General features: G+C 35.8%; 3 protein-coding genes across 3 annotated transcripts; all 3 read right to left on the bottom strand.

The window, feature by feature from the left end:
• LOC148906957 (receptor-type tyrosine-protein phosphatase alpha-like) lies at positions 1–1,844 on the bottom strand. Its single transcript, XM_089036487.1, has 4 exons — positions 1,788–1,844; positions 1,086–1,231; positions 868–1,018; positions 1–403 (listed from the first exon to the last, which is right to left on the bottom strand). Exons 1-4 carry the CDS (start codon positions 1,842–1,844, stop codon positions 320–322), a joined length of 438 nt encoding a protein of 145 aa, XP_088892613.1. The 3' UTR covers positions 1–319.
• LOC116289219 (receptor-type tyrosine-protein phosphatase mu-like) lies at positions 1,098–7,456 on the bottom strand. The gene is made up of 18 exons (XM_089036241.1): positions 7,112–7,456; positions 6,874–7,000; positions 6,641–6,789; positions 6,228–6,355; positions 5,935–6,022; positions 5,569–5,645; positions 5,051–5,090; positions 4,620–4,702; positions 4,414–4,533; positions 4,191–4,342; positions 3,790–3,928; positions 3,343–3,492; positions 3,041–3,140; positions 2,778–2,857; positions 2,498–2,545; positions 2,271–2,405; positions 1,800–1,922; positions 1,098–1,231 (listed from the first exon to the last, which is right to left on the bottom strand). The coding sequence occupies exons 1-17, from the start codon at positions 7,308–7,310 to the stop codon at positions 1,887–1,889; spliced, it is 1,851 nt and encodes a 616-aa protein (XP_088892367.1). The 5' UTR covers positions 7,311–7,456; the 3' UTR covers positions 1,098–1,231; positions 1,800–1,886.
• Positions 7,457–12,074, bottom strand: LOC116289218 (uncharacterized). Its single transcript, XM_089036254.1, has 6 exons — positions 11,762–12,074; positions 10,988–11,328; positions 10,061–10,202; positions 8,813–9,073; positions 8,263–8,330; positions 7,457–8,057 (listed from the first exon to the last, which is right to left on the bottom strand). Exons 1-6 carry the CDS (start codon positions 11,829–11,831, stop codon positions 7,821–7,823), a joined length of 1,119 nt encoding a protein of 372 aa, XP_088892380.1. The 5' UTR covers positions 11,832–12,074; the 3' UTR covers positions 7,457–7,820.
• Positions 12,075–14,626: the final 2,552 nt, after the last annotated feature.

The raw sequence follows: 14,626 nt of genomic DNA, 5'->3' as shown, positions 1-14,626 counted from the left end.
TTCATTGATGTCTTTTGCATCTATTCTTATTAAATTATAGTATAAGTTGCCGATTATATGCGTTCTGGATCACACCCCTATCGTATTGTATACTTACTATTTTGAGACAGGTCAAGTAAAATCCCTCTAGTTACAAATATTAATTAGGATAGCAGTCAAATAGTTAAGGAGCTCATTCTTGAATATAGTTAAAATTCTTTTTCTTGAATATTCTTGAATTATTGAATCCGAATCATTAAAAAAAATCATGTCATAATCATATAACAATAGATTCTAAAGAGAGGTGTTTCCTCTGGACAGTAATGTAATGCACGCAGGATTAATTGACGTCATCAAAATTGGCGTAATCACTGAAGGAGTCCAGATATTTTTGGATGATATTGTAGCAGAAGACGTACTGAGTCTGCGAATTAAAAATGAAATATAAAAATCAGGAAAGTGAGAATGGATCACTTGCTTGGAATGGAATTTAGGAATCGCTGGAATCAGGAACTGATAGAATCTTAAATGTCGGGATAAAACTTTTTTTTCTCTCCTAAAGTTAAGATGGCTACGCGTCATGCTTATTCTAACCCTTCTCTTGTATAGACGCCTTGATGTGACGTCAAAGCAGCTCGATCTGGGGAACAAAACAAAAGAATTCCAATCTCCTGAGAATTAGAACCTATTGTTTTGTCCTCAGGATTGAGCTGCATTCCAAAGTGCTGCAGGGGGTGTATTTAGGCACTTTCGCGCGCTTCAAACTACACATATATAGCCATAGCAGGCGTGCACTTTTTCTATTTATTCATTTTAGCCACCGGGGATATATCGACACTGATTAAACTTTTTCTAGCTTTACATTAATTAACAAAGTCTAATTCATACCAATGTTTCTACAGCTCCAGGTCTGTTGACACGAATACTCTTAACGGTCTGAAAGACGTCCAATACTTGTTCTTGTTTGACTCGTTCAAGACACGAAGCAATAGCACCGAATGTACCGCTACGACCAACACCGTTGCCGTGAAAAGAGGATCAGCACAGATTTAGTGAAGTACTAGCTTATGCTTGGGCTGAGTAACAAATTTCAATAACACAAGTACCTGCACTGAACTACTGTTGGGGAGTTTCCTGACTTCTGTTGATATTTTTGTACTTCATCGATCAAATTCAACACTGTCTGGGGATCAGCAGGGATGCATTTGTTCTCCCAATTCAAGTGTTGCAGATGAAACACAATACGACGAGTCTGGAAAAACAACAGTTATTGGCAAGAGTGAGGACAATGCGATGGAACATAAAGTAAGTTTTAACTAATATTTCTTTTTTCTCGAAGATCCCTTGCAAGTCAAATGTTAAGCATAGACTTTGTTCTAGCGAAAACAAACAATTGCACCGTGTTTCATATCCATTGCATGTACGTTACAAGGATCAATGCAGCTTTACAAATGTCGTCGCAGAAACAGTTCAAGTATTTGAGCTTTGACTTCTGTGGCATTTTTTTTCCGTCGTACAAGGCATAAACGGCAATGAAATTAACAAATTAATAAAGCATAAATTAAACATAAGATTCTACGTTGCCAGTGGTAGAAAAAAAAAAAAAATTAGGGGTGCAGACAGCCGGCTTAATCCACCCACCACACAAGGTACGTCCAATAGTCAGTTTTTTTCACCACAATAATTAAACAAAGTTAACTCAAATGTTTTTAGCACGGTACATGTGTTATTCGACCACTGCTCTTAATTGTAGTTGCGGTTTAAGTGAATTGAAAGCTATTCAACTATTTTGCAAATCAATCAAATACTTTGTTACTTGCCCCTTGCTTTGTAACTTCAAACTGTTTTGCAATTATACTCTCCATGTCCTCGGTCTCTATCAGTTTAACAGTGACATCTCCATACTTTTAAGTTCCATGCTGCGGCCAGTATTGAGGAAAAGACTAAAAACAAAAACAAAAACAAAAACAAAAACAAAAACAAAAACAAAAACAAAAACAAAAACAAAAACAAAAACAAAAACAAAAACAAAAACAAAAACAAAAACAAAAACAAAAACAAAAACAAAAACAAAAACAAAAACAAAAACAAAAAACAAAAAAGAAATTTTTTTGTATACAAGATTTGGCCGCTTGTTAGAACTGATATGTAATCGTGGAAGTCATCAGCAGATATTTTGATAACAGTACAATAACATTAATATTGACAAAAATATATTGAAGAAAAGAATGCTGAAGATAAATTCATCATATAGCTTCATTAAGAAATTCAAATCAGTATGAATGTCCCACCTCACATTCTTCTCCCAAATTGTTCAGCATAACGATGGTTCCTATCTCGTAGTCCATAACCATTCTCCAGAAATCTGCAATCGTGCTTTCCATGGGAGCTTGTGTCATTATAAATGCGTTATGTTCTCTATAGGTCTATAAGACAGAAAACCACAGGTCAAGCCAAATGGTCTTTTTTATTTAATAGAGTTTTTATATGAAACTTGAAGTTCCCCAGAGCACCTTACATGCACAAATGAAGCATTAATGTAGTCTCCCTTGGCACCATCTACCAGCTGTGAAGAAACGAGAATGTCATGTGATAAATTCATGGAAATGTGTCAACTGATTAGTTAATTGACTTCAAAGAAAAAGTTTTAGTAACATTTGTTTTTCATTGGTCTTTTTATTTATATTTTTGACATTTAGAACAGCATGCAGCTCACATCAGCTACTCTAAGTACTTTGCTTCTACCTTCTGCATTCGCATCACAGTTTTCGTACGATTTAGTTTTTCTTAAGGCTTACTTCGATAATTGAAGCTGCATTCACGTAGTCTGCCTTGTTCTCGGCTTCATCTGTGCTGAGGATTACGCGGCTTCCATTTGCTGCAAATGCATATGAAACATTTAACATTTATAATATACAAATATATATAACATTTTACGCGATGTGTTAACTAAAAAAAGCAGAAGTCTGGTGATGCAGAGCATGTTTGAGCGAATATTTCCCGTCAACCAGAAATAAAATACCCTGCACTAAAACTGTAGCTGGATGTTAGTTCCACATACTTGCGACAATGTTTGGATATCTGTTCTTCTTCGTGTTTTCCTTTGCCAGTCCAACATCAAAGTTCTCTTGACTATTTTGTGAAGTAACAGCTTCTAAACGCTACAATGACATGAAAGTTTTGTTATACAATTGTCTTTTAACCATTACATTTTTTTTCCCAAAACGAATCTGGTGAAATATACTAACAAATCAACACGCTACACACACTAAATGGAAGGAAACTAAAACAGAATAAAAAGATCTTTAGGTGATTGTGTCAGGACCGTAAACAAGTTCGCAATTTATAGGATGAATTTTATACCTGAAACTCCAGCGCATAACCTGTACGTTTCTGGCGTATATCCACAGTTGACAACCGATGCATGATGCTACGGAGTTCGTGGGCCTGTAATTCTGTGTTTCCACAAGTGAGAGCCTCATAAATAGCCATGTTCACGAAGATGTACTGCTCCTAATGAATCAAAGCAGTATTCAAATAAGATACATATTTAGGATATCAATCTGATGTTTTCTCATTTTATCTATACAATCCTTAGTTCCTATAACAGAATAATAATTATTATTATTTCCTAATGATGAAATTGAAATTATATATAATTACTTGTCACGGCTGTAATCGTTTTGAGGACTATGTTCTATGTCCTATGTTTACTGTGGTTATGGCTCTGCCCGAGTGTAGGCTGAACGAGATAAAATATGGTCGCGATTAATATGTTTTAGTGTCCAAAAAAATAATAAGATGTCTTACTAGGGTTTGCACCATGTATGGTCTGTCGTCTCGTATTGCATGGAGATAACCAGGAATATCCAGAGTTTGCTGTTCAGTTTGGGCTTGTCGAAGCATTGCGTCAATCATTATGTAGGTACCAGTCCTTCCAACACCAGCGCTGTCAAATCAAATACGTACAAACGAGCTTTGAGACTACACTTGTCATGTTTCTGTGAAAAAGTCATCTTGAAGACCCATTAGCTTTATTTCCGATCATCCAACAATTTATTTCATTATTGATTGATGTCAGTGAAACTAAAACCAAGAGGTCTAGATAATAGCTAGGTATAGGACTGTACAAGCAGCAGAAATGTGTAAAATTCCTTTATGTATGATCTATAATCTTTTCTTGGATACTCAATTTATACATTGATACTAACCTGCTATGGATAACCACTGGTCTGTTATCGTCGGAAGACATTGCAAGCACCTTTTGCCTGAATGCAAGTGCAGCCGTAGCATGTAGAGGTACTCCATTGTCTGGCCACGCGGTGAAATGGAAATGAAGAACTTTTCGTTTTGGCACGCCGTCCTTGAAAAAAGAAGAAAATGAGGTCATTTTTTTTAACTAACATAAAACTAACATAACTTCATTTTGGTTACCTTCGACACAAAGAAAGTACGGATGGTGAAGTATGCAAAAACCTCTGTCTTGTGATTGGTGACAGTGATGTCTGAATACCGAGCAGAATTTTTATCAGGCCAATATTGATGACACTTTCTCTGAAACAAAAAACGATACATTTCAAAAAATCACATGTTGTCTTGCCATGTGCCCTAGAAATGGACATTGTGTTATACATACATACCTTTCCAAGCTCAAGAAGATTGGTAAGCATGGCAATTGATGATATTTTGCGCCAAAAGTCATCCAATGTATTGTTCAATGGACCTAAAGTTATATTGTAAGATTGTAATACGTTACAGTTGTAGACCTCTATTGTATAACGGCGCCGACTGCCGGAGTGAGAGGCGGGAGAACGCACAGGGAAAGGCAATGTTTTTTTATTATTCTGACATGAAACAATACAGTTTCTCGAACATTTTGAAAGTTTACGTATTGGAAAGGAGAGGTCTTTGACAGGCAGCCTTCAAGTTTTGGAATGCTTCTGACGCTTTCCGGTATAGAAAATACTATTTCGCAAACTAAGGAATCCGAGGATAACCTTCTAAATGCAATGTTTGTATATTGCATGCCTCTGCACTTCCAATAGAATGGTAGTAGTTAAAGTTTTTTTACCTTGTGTTGCAATCGACGCTGCAGGAGCTCCGTCATATCCCTGTACATATAGAGTCAAAAAAGCATAAGCAAGCGTCAATGGCACAAATTTCATAAGTTGGAAAATTAGAATAGAAAATCTAATTAACTCTAATAATCACTAATTATTCATCCCATTGAAGAAATAGAAAACGTGCGCGCGTGCTGTGTGTAGTAATAACAACCCTCGCGTTGGCAGAACACGAGAGAAGTGTTACTAGAAGCACAACGTGTAGCGGAGTGCTTTTGGACATTTCTCGAGTGTTCTGTCATTCCCCAAGTGCTTTATAACGGCACACAGCACAGCAAGCAAGTAATTTTTTTAATATAAAATACAAATTATAATAATAGTCATTTTGGATAGGAATGACGCAACGGAAAGTGTGCATGCGTGCGCGTGTAATGTACTCTCATAAAGCACGCGCTCCAAACCAATCAGGACGCGACAATCAGAACAGTTAATTTTATATAGCCATATTATGATATGGTGCGAAACTTACGCGAATAAAGAATGCATTGATGTAACACGAGTCTTGATCATCATTAACTGGTTCCAAAGTAACAAGCGAGTGGTCATCTGAAGTTAGAACATATATTTCATGAAAACAATTTCCTTATCGCAAACCACCTACTCAAAAAAGTATTGAGACTTGTCATTATCCCTAATATTATAGAACCCCCATTATGATGCAATGTGAATCTCGTAGTAGCATCTTAGCAAAAATTCATTCATATGTTGAAGGAAAAAGCAGCTGCAAAAGATCTCGGTAATTTTAAATCAGAATTTGCCTAACCATGAATGTACCTGATTTATCAGCAGAGAGATACCTGTTATAAGGGAAGTGATATAGGCATTTATGACTTACACGCAACAATATTTTTGTAACGATTCTTTATCTTGTTGGCAGGTCCCTTTGCCATCTTGCATTCATGCATCGGCTCCACGGGTATGCTCTGTAGTTGTTATTCAGCCAAAACAAGAAAGAAGTCAAACCGGTAAATTTGCAAAGTATTCCTAAAAAGTCGGACGTACGGTAACGATTTTCGCGAAAAACATGTTCTCTATTACACTCAAACGTTTACAAAATAAATATAATATATGAATAAATGAGTGGTGACATGAAGGAGTTACTTTTACATAAAGTAGGCAAAGACATACCTTAAATTCTTCCGTGAGCTTGCTTTTGTCTGGCGGAAGAAATTCTATTGGACTCTGGGCAGGCATCATGATCAAATCAGGAATGGAGATTTCAGTTTCTTCATATGTATGATCTTCTACGTTGTTTTCTTTTGGTAAATACAATCAATACGTTACCAAAATAATTGTTTATTGTTTAAATGTCTATCTGATATCGATCTTGCCATGACGACTAGATCGCAATCTCAATCTCCAGAGCTTCATCGCAGCACCGACTATTACTCAGTTGAGAAAGGAAGACATTAAAGTTTATCAAAAGGATGTCAAAAATGTGTCGAAAGAGACTAGTGTAGCTGTTGGCTGCGGTACGGCGCAACAAATTGAATGAATCTGCTGAACTTAGCTTCATATGATTTATAACTAAATTCATTTACCTGTGTCAAAAGAACTTTTTGCAGACACCTCCAGGGAATCAATATAATCATTATTCTCTGGGAATGGCGTATCGTCAATAACAGCCAGTGGTACACGTACTGGGTCCATAACTATATCTTCGTGTTTATTTTTACGATTGCGATTTCGACTGTATATATGGGACAAAAAGTACTTTAATTTTTATCGAACATTTATGTTTAAAATCGTTATTGGATTGCGTATGCGTATTTACCGTTTATATGAAGTAATCACAACAATGAGAATCAGCACTAGGACAATAAACCCTGCAACGAATCCGGCTATCATCGAGCGGTTGAAAGGAGAGGTAGAATTTTCATCTGCATTACGTCTTGATTTAACTGGGGGGAAAAAAGAACAAAAACAAAAAAAAACGACAAATATAACTCGACAATTTTTCAGAGGGAAAGTCATTGATTTTTTTTTCAGTAAAAAACTTAATATTCACTTACCAAGTGAAGGTATAGTTATATTATCACCACTTTTGTAAGGGCCTTCTTCGATTGTGGTCGCACTAATCTTGTATGAGAATGTTCCGTTTCCGGTAATATTTATGGCGTATCTAAGATCCCTTGTCCTATTTATAGTAACTATCTCTCTATTTATCCTTGTTGTAGTAGTATACAATTCTGTACTTCCTGATGATGCCATTCAAGTCACGTGGTCTATCCCACGTGATAACAACGCGTGGTCGAAATAAGCCTTGCGCAGGCATCAAAGTACCAGTGACATTTACTGGAGCAGAAGGAGCTTTAGGCAAAAGATAAAAGTAATAACATTTTAAAACATGTCATTACTTTTATACTTAAAGTAATCCCCTTCTCCAAAAACATCTTGTCCTACGCGCTGGACATGGAGTCCTAGAGTTAATGTTGGAATTTCCAAAACCATGATAATGTCATTAAGTGTGCAAACCAACCATGAGGCTCGGATGATAGTGAATTATTCATTCCCAAACACAACCATACACCGAATCGAACTATGGCGACCAGTTTGAATAACTATTGTTCTGGACTGACTAGCCTCTCATACATGTGAAAACGCTTTTATATGTTTCCACGTGAACACGAGGTTAGTCAGTCCAAAACATTAGTTATCTTGAGAATTGTCAGCGTAATTGGATTCGGTGTATACAGATGTTTTTTGCACTGTTTTTGCGGCTTATTTTAATATCTCACCATCCTCCATTGTTGTCACTCTTTGCTCATTACTTGGTGGACCAGTGTACTTAGTGTTTCTGACTGCTATAGTGATGTTATAAGTTGTATACTTGAGTAGTGACGTCAGAGTATAGTTTCCAACATCACTCACCTCAATCATTTTAGTCTTTCCTCCTTGTGGTGTATAGGTTATTCTGTATCCCCAGAGCGGCCCGTGAATAAACTCCGACTTTTGAAGCTATATTCAAGAAAATAGTTAGATATAGAGGAAACATAGAGTACAAATTCACAGGATTTTTTTTCTTGAAAGTGAAACCTTTCTGAAGCTTTTTTCCCCCGTCTCTTGCCAAATCAAACTAGGCGGAACTAGTTGGTTAGCTCCTCTTTATATACATGCAACGAAAAGGCCACTCAAACGTGTTAAATTAATAACAAATACTTACCTTCCATTTGAGAACAATTGTTTCAGATGACGTTTCTGTAGCATTTAAAGACGGAATCGATTCGGGTTCTATACAAAGCATCAAAACAAACCGATGAAATTGAACTTTTATTCAATAAATATAAAATATATTAGATTCACATAAAATAACATGTTATCAAAGTAAATAACAATTATTCGCCGAAGGGGATCAAGTGAATGTCGGGGAGTATTTACCGAGTCCTCGAGAGGCGAGGTAAATATTCCCCGATATTCACTGAGCCTGAGGCAAATTATATTTTTTAGCATTTTAACGCAACTGAGTGAATTTAATAAACAAGGAATCTTAAGAGAATTTTTTTTTTTTTTTTTTTTTTTTTTTGCATTTTCAAATTTCATTTATATCTGCAAGCTGCACAAATCGACAAATGAGCGCGCGCATGCGCGAGTTGTATTCACCTGTAGGTGAATAAATAGCAGTATAAGACAAATTGCGACCAATGAGCGCGCCGGATTTATTATATTCACTTGGGTAAAAATACTAATATAATATATACGTGTTTAATATGCACCTGCAATAGCAGTTTTGATTGTTGTGACGTTACTCCATGCTCCATATCCTACTTGCGTGATGGCCTTTATTGAGACATTGTATTCAGTGTACGGCTTTAAGTTGGTCACAGCATATCTCCGATCATCGCCAATAACTCTAAAGTTTCTGTTTTCCACTTTCACTAGATATCCAGTGATGTGGTAAGTAGGGCTGCATTTTTCGTACGTCCATGTCAAATTGATTGAACGTTTGTAAGGAATAAAGTGCACAAGAGGTGGTTCTGGCGGGGGAAACATTAACAAGATAACTCAATCTTAAGGTTATTTTTTCATTATTTCTTTTGGAAAAAATTGAACTTCCAAATCTTTATTATCTGAAGAAATGGCTCTTTTTCAAAGCCTTTTTTTATGATGGTCATCGATTATCGTCCAGAGAATGTCGTAAAATGGCCAAAACATGCTGCCTAGAAACATCACCGTTATTATCGCTCTTCTCTCCAGGTTCACTGACGCATATAGTCACACACATAGGTCCATGTTAGTCTTATTGAACGTTTTTTAGGTAACAAATCGTGAATTGAATGAATAGAACTGTGGTGTAATAATGTTAGAATGTTGATTATCACAGTGAATAAGCGATGGAATCCTATACGAGGTGGTTCTGATGGGAAAACTAATGACAAGTTCGTAACTCTATATATCTTGATGAAATTGTAGCTTTTATCGTTGTTTCTTTCGAAGAAAAAAAAGAACTTCCAAATCTTCATTATCTGAAGAAATGGTTACTTTCAAAACCTTTTTCTATGATGGTCATCGATTGTCGTCCAGACATTGTCGTAAAATGGCCAAAACATGCTGCATAGAAACATCACCGTTAATTAGTAGTATCACTCTTCTCGCCGGAAGACGCCTGTAGGCTGTTATAGTTTGATTTATTTGACAATTAATGTACGTTCAGTTTGTTTGCTGAACCTCAAACATCGTCATTTGCAGTCCACAGAAGCCAACGAACACTAAGGAAAAAAGAGTACGGGTGGACAGGGCACATGTCTCTTTATGTGTGTTATTTTGAATTAGCTTGAAAGTGGCATAATGACATGCGCATAGACCGACATGACTAAGATCTCAAGGTTCACTCATACTGATGTGCATCTAATCCACTACTGCACGATTCTAGGTGCTCTACGAGAATAAGGACTGGGAAAAACCACGAAAAATAAAGGTAGCCGAGCAATGCTTAAAATACTAGAACGATGCAACATACTTACCCTGGTTAGTAACGTAAACATTGACCCTCATTGTTTTCCATCTATGATATTCCACTGGTACAAATCTAATGTACCTGGCCAGTTGAGGGTTTGTAAGATCATGACGTACTACACTGTTAGAGTCGGTGTTTCCTTTGAAGAGCTAAAAGGTAAAACCACCAATAAAAGACTAGAATGTGAAATTGGTATAAATAGACTACGACTTAGGAAACAGTTTTGCTTTGCTTTTGCTTTTTTTTTCATTTTTATGAATAAATATATAAATTGCCAGCAGCACCCAAAGAATCCCTTGTTAGCAATAACATATAAGCGTAGATCGAAAACAAGGAGTAGGTCAGCTCTAGCTCCTTTGGCTGTGGTATCCCCCTTTTTTCTATTGTCTTACCTGGATTTTCAAGGAAAGACAATAGGAAAAAGGGGATACATATATATGTATATATATCGCTAAATTGTCAAAGTTTTAGCGATCCGGTGTATATATATATATAAAATCGTAAAAATATTATTCAAGCTATATATATTCATGTAATTCTGTTATATAAAATTGAAAAAAAACAACATTGTAAATAAATTGAAATTGAATTGATTTGATGTCGAACATATCAAATATTTCTTTACTTTTCTTCATGATCTTTCAAATTACTTTAAAATGTTCAAATTCATCTTTATAAGTACACTGTTGTGTGCTTTGTTATTTGTTGCTAAATACACCTTGTATTACCCAGAGCTCCTCGTTTTTAGTCGTTCCTCTCCAAAGACAAGGCGGAGAAACGAAGCCAAAGAGCTCTGGTTGCGAGAAAAACTCTTTAGCCAATCAGTGCTGAGCATTATGATTAATTTATCCAAAGATAAAAGACTATTATTATAAGCATATATAGTGGCATATATTTTTTAAATTCAGCTTCTATTAGTTACTCTTTAAACTACCTTCTGTGTACCGCTTTCGTCTTTATATCTGATCCAGTTTGACGAGTCATCCGAGTAATTTATCTTGTATCTTATCACCCACTCATATTTTTCTTTGTGTTGCACGCTATCTGGATCACCACCATTTCCTTGTGTTGCTACAGCAGTAATAACACGTAGCGTACCGAGGTCAATCTGTAGGTAATTACCAGGATTACTACTATACCTTGGTGCCCATCCATTTTTACCATATAGCTTAGCGTTATGGGCTGCGTATCGATAGTCAAAATGCGATGAGGCTGTATAACTGCTGTCAGGTATACTCAGATTGTTTCTCCCTACAAGAGATTGTTCTACACAACCTAAAAGGTATCACCATATGAAGCATTAAATTGTACATAATTGTATTTTACCTATGATATAACATTTTCTAACTTTGCTATATTACTTACTAATCTTAATAATAAATATAGAGTGATTTTACTTAACCCTGCTACCCAACAATTACTTTATTTTTATTTTTTCTTTTGTTTTCTGTTTCCCCCCCCGTAAAACAGTGAAATAGACACGGCTAAAGACTATGGAAACATGATCTACTTGCTTTGGTTAGTGTACCAGATATTTTACGGGAAACAAAACCCTCTAATATCTCACGTTAAACACTGAAGAATGACTGCCGACAATCTAATGTATTGTATTTTATTGATAATTAGTTTTAAATCGAATGAAAATTGGTGCATTTTAATAACTTTTAAGAACACAATTATTATTTAGAAATACAATCATTTTCCTTACCAGTGTTCTGTCCTCTTATACCAAGAATAAAACAACAAAAAGTTAAAGTACGAAAAATTGCCATGTTCATGGTCAATCTGATCTGTGCGTTAAAGACTGTCCAACTGTCACGAGTTATGCAGTATTTGAGCGCCAGAATCTAATCTATATCGAAACAGTTGCCCGTGCTACAAACTATATTATGAATTGTTTATTTTGATTCTGCAGGACAGCTAGTTTTTCCGGTATCTCTTTCCATCTGATGAATCGAAACAGCTAACACAACCATGCCAAAGTAGCAATTAATTAAAAAATATATTTTACGATTTTACGAAAAAAAAACCACAAAACTTGATGCATAAGAGCTGCACCACTCATTCGAGGCTTTGTTTACTTCGATTCTACTACTGACTAGATATAAACTTGAATATAGATGGTAGATCAACGATGAACTTTCGGTAGAAGGATTTCAAAGAATTCGACTGTCTGTTCTCTTCATAGAAGTATGCTTGCATATAAAAATAAAATAAACTGTTCCAAAAAAATTGCATGAGGTTATCGAACCTGAAACCTTATGGCTAAACTTACTACAGATAAATGGTTAAAATCTACCGAAAGAGAACTCGAAAATGAAACAAACTTAAGTGCGAAACTTATCTTTTTCCTAAATGACTCGCCCACGTGTTGGTAATTAGTGTACTACGCAGTCGCTATTAATTTCGTCACGCACCGCTTACTCCCCTAAGTAAGTGAGCGTTGCGTGACAACATTAATAGTGGCTGTGCAGCTGCGTTGCCCAAAGCATAATGTTAACCTAAAAGCCTTGGCTCTGACTGACAACTTTACCATCCTTAGGAAGTATCGTCTTGGAAAACTCGACTGACTTATCTTCGATTAAAAAGAACAATCCTAAACTTCAAATCCAATCGGATTCCATCTGCGCACGAATGTTTACTTAAGTTACACCTTTCTCTATTTCTCTAATTGAACATTATTAACGTGCTAATTCACAACTTGTTTATTTTATTTGTATTCATGTTCACTCTTTTTACTTTACTTTGTAATGATGACAAGATGTAATGCCGGAAACGTCGCTCGTAACTTTTTGTAACTGTTTTTCGGTAAATTCTATTTCTAAAGTTAGCCTCATAATAACCAATATTTGAAATACATACGACTATTTTCCTCAAATGGTTAAAAAAAAAAAGTTTAGAAAAGGATACATTCATTATTTGTGGTTGCTGAAGAGGAAACGAAAGGCAGAACTGTTGTATTTGATTGTCTCATATTTTCTTCATTTTTTGTTGCTATTTACTATAAGTGGATGATTGAAATCTCTCTTAACTTTCAAAACGATACTGACAAGTGAAAATATGTAATATATGCCATCACATAATACTAAAAATAAACAAACCGATCGTCTCACCCCTTGCTGAGTGTTATTTGGCAACACTTGTGAATATCAATGATAGTTTCACCGCAAACCGGAAGTATCTCTTTAGACACCTTTGCGCATGCTCGCATATTGACTAAGTCACAGTATCATAATAATCATATGTGGGTTACATCCCTAACAGCGGATTTTTTTGGCTTCAAAAAATGTGCGTTACGCAGTGCAAGGTAACAAGTTCGATTTTTCAAGAGACGTTTTCAACAGTTGGGCGGTATGTTGAGAGATTTTACTTCTCATTGTAATTCGCTTTGGCATTTGCATGTTAAAATATAGTATTAATTATTTCTTGTGAGGTGATTATCAATTGCATCCGTTTTTTTGATCGCTCGTACGTAACCTGAGTTGGGGCCGACGGGACTCCCATAATAGACGGGATTGTTAATTTTAGTATTTTTGGTTCTGATCAATAATTCCATAATTGCCACTGTGATGCAATACAAAACTGGTACCATAATAAAACCTCAGCGTTTGCATCATAAAAAAGAGCACCGCCTGATCTGATGTGTTATTGATGATAACTAACGCATGCATTAAGTGACCCCACCCCACCCTACCCCACCCCACCTTTTAAAATAGTCACAGGCACCCTAAAACCCAGGATCACCTCTGAATTATGAACAACTTTTATTATATGAAATGTGTTTCCCGTAAAGCCTCAGTCGCCGAGCGTTTGAGATCTCGCGAGAACCCAACTGAGGCAGATTTTTTAATCTGCTTATGCACTCGATGTAGCATACACTTAACATACATAATTTTTATTATGTTCACACATACATACTTTTAATACGAAAGATGAGTGGTACTGAGCTTTCGATTTGACTAAATAAAGACTTAAGACTTGTTACAGCGATACCTGCAAAGTAATACGTGCGCACATTTTGCTTTTATTTATGAAATGACATTAAGGACGTTCATGGGCATTGTTTCTACGCATTTTCATGCACATCCTTTCTACACTTGAATTTAGTGCGGCGCGCGCTCATCGTGAGGACGTCATTCCAATGTTTTGATAAGCAAAATCTCAAAAACGTCTTTCATCTCTTATAGCTCTAAAAACGATGTTAGGCACCCTTTTTTATTTCGTTTTTTGAAAGTATTCGGTAATACCTAACTTTAGAGGAAAAATGAAAAAATCGGACGATGGGATCAAATCGAAATTGCATATTTTGTGTATAATTGGAATATGATTTCACGTAACGGGAAGGCTTCAAGTACACACTTATAGCACAATAACATTATATTTCTAATTTTTAACCCAAATTTCAAATACAAACTTGTTATTGGGTTATTTTCTAGTCTTCTGTAAAAAATGGGGACGATCAATTAATTTTTTCAGTAAATATGACTTATTTTTGACGGCTTTCCATGTTTACGTTGTTTGCGCGTTTTTACCGTAAAAAGGGTGAACTTTCACGTAATCTGACGACTAAACG

Source organism: Actinia tenebrosa, unplaced genomic scaffold (assembly GCF_029948245.1).
Source record: "Actinia tenebrosa isolate PJP-AT-01 unplaced genomic scaffold, QUT_ActTen_1.0 PGA_scaffold4__44_contigs__length_22323623, whole genome shotgun sequence".
In the NCBI taxonomy this organism is placed as follows: domain Eukaryota; kingdom Metazoa; phylum Cnidaria; class Anthozoa; order Actiniaria; family Actiniidae; genus Actinia; species Actinia tenebrosa.
This window is presented reverse-complemented; position numbering and strand designations above follow the sequence as displayed.

Coding starts and splice junctions, on each gene's coding strand:
- LOC148906957 (XM_089036487.1), bottom strand. CDS start 1,844: ATGGAGAGTATAATTGCAAAACAGTTTGAAGTTACAAAGCAAGGGGCA. Junction 1,232..1,787: donor AGCAAGGGGCAAGTAACAAA/GTATTTGATTGA, acceptor TTGTTTTTCCAG/ACTCGTCGTATTGTGTTTCA. Junction 1,019..1,085: donor CCAACAGTAGTTCAGTGCAG/GTACTTGTGTTA, acceptor AAATCTGTGCTG/ATCCTCTTTTCACGGCAACG.
- LOC116289219 (XM_089036241.1), bottom strand. CDS start 7,310: ATGGCATCATCAGGAAGTACAGAATTGTATACTACTACAACAAGGATA. Junction 2,858..3,040: donor ATATCCAAACATTGTCGCAA/GTATGTGGAACT, acceptor ATGCATTTGCAG/CAAATGGAAGCCGCGTAATC. Junction 2,406..2,497: donor TTAATGCTTCATTTGTGCAT/GTAAGGTGCTCT, acceptor TCTGTCTTATAG/ACCTATAGAGAACATAACGC.
- LOC116289218 (XM_089036254.1), bottom strand. CDS start 11,831: ATGAACATGGCAATTTTTCGTACTTTAACTTTTTGTTGTTTTATTCTT. Junction 11,329..11,761: donor TATAAGAGGACAGAACACTG/GTAAGGAAAATG, acceptor GATACCTTTTAG/GTTGTGTAGAACAATCTCTT. Junction 8,058..8,262: donor CAATTGTTCTCAAATGGAAG/GTAAGTATTTGT, acceptor TCTTGAATATAG/CTTCAAAAGTCGGAGTTTAT.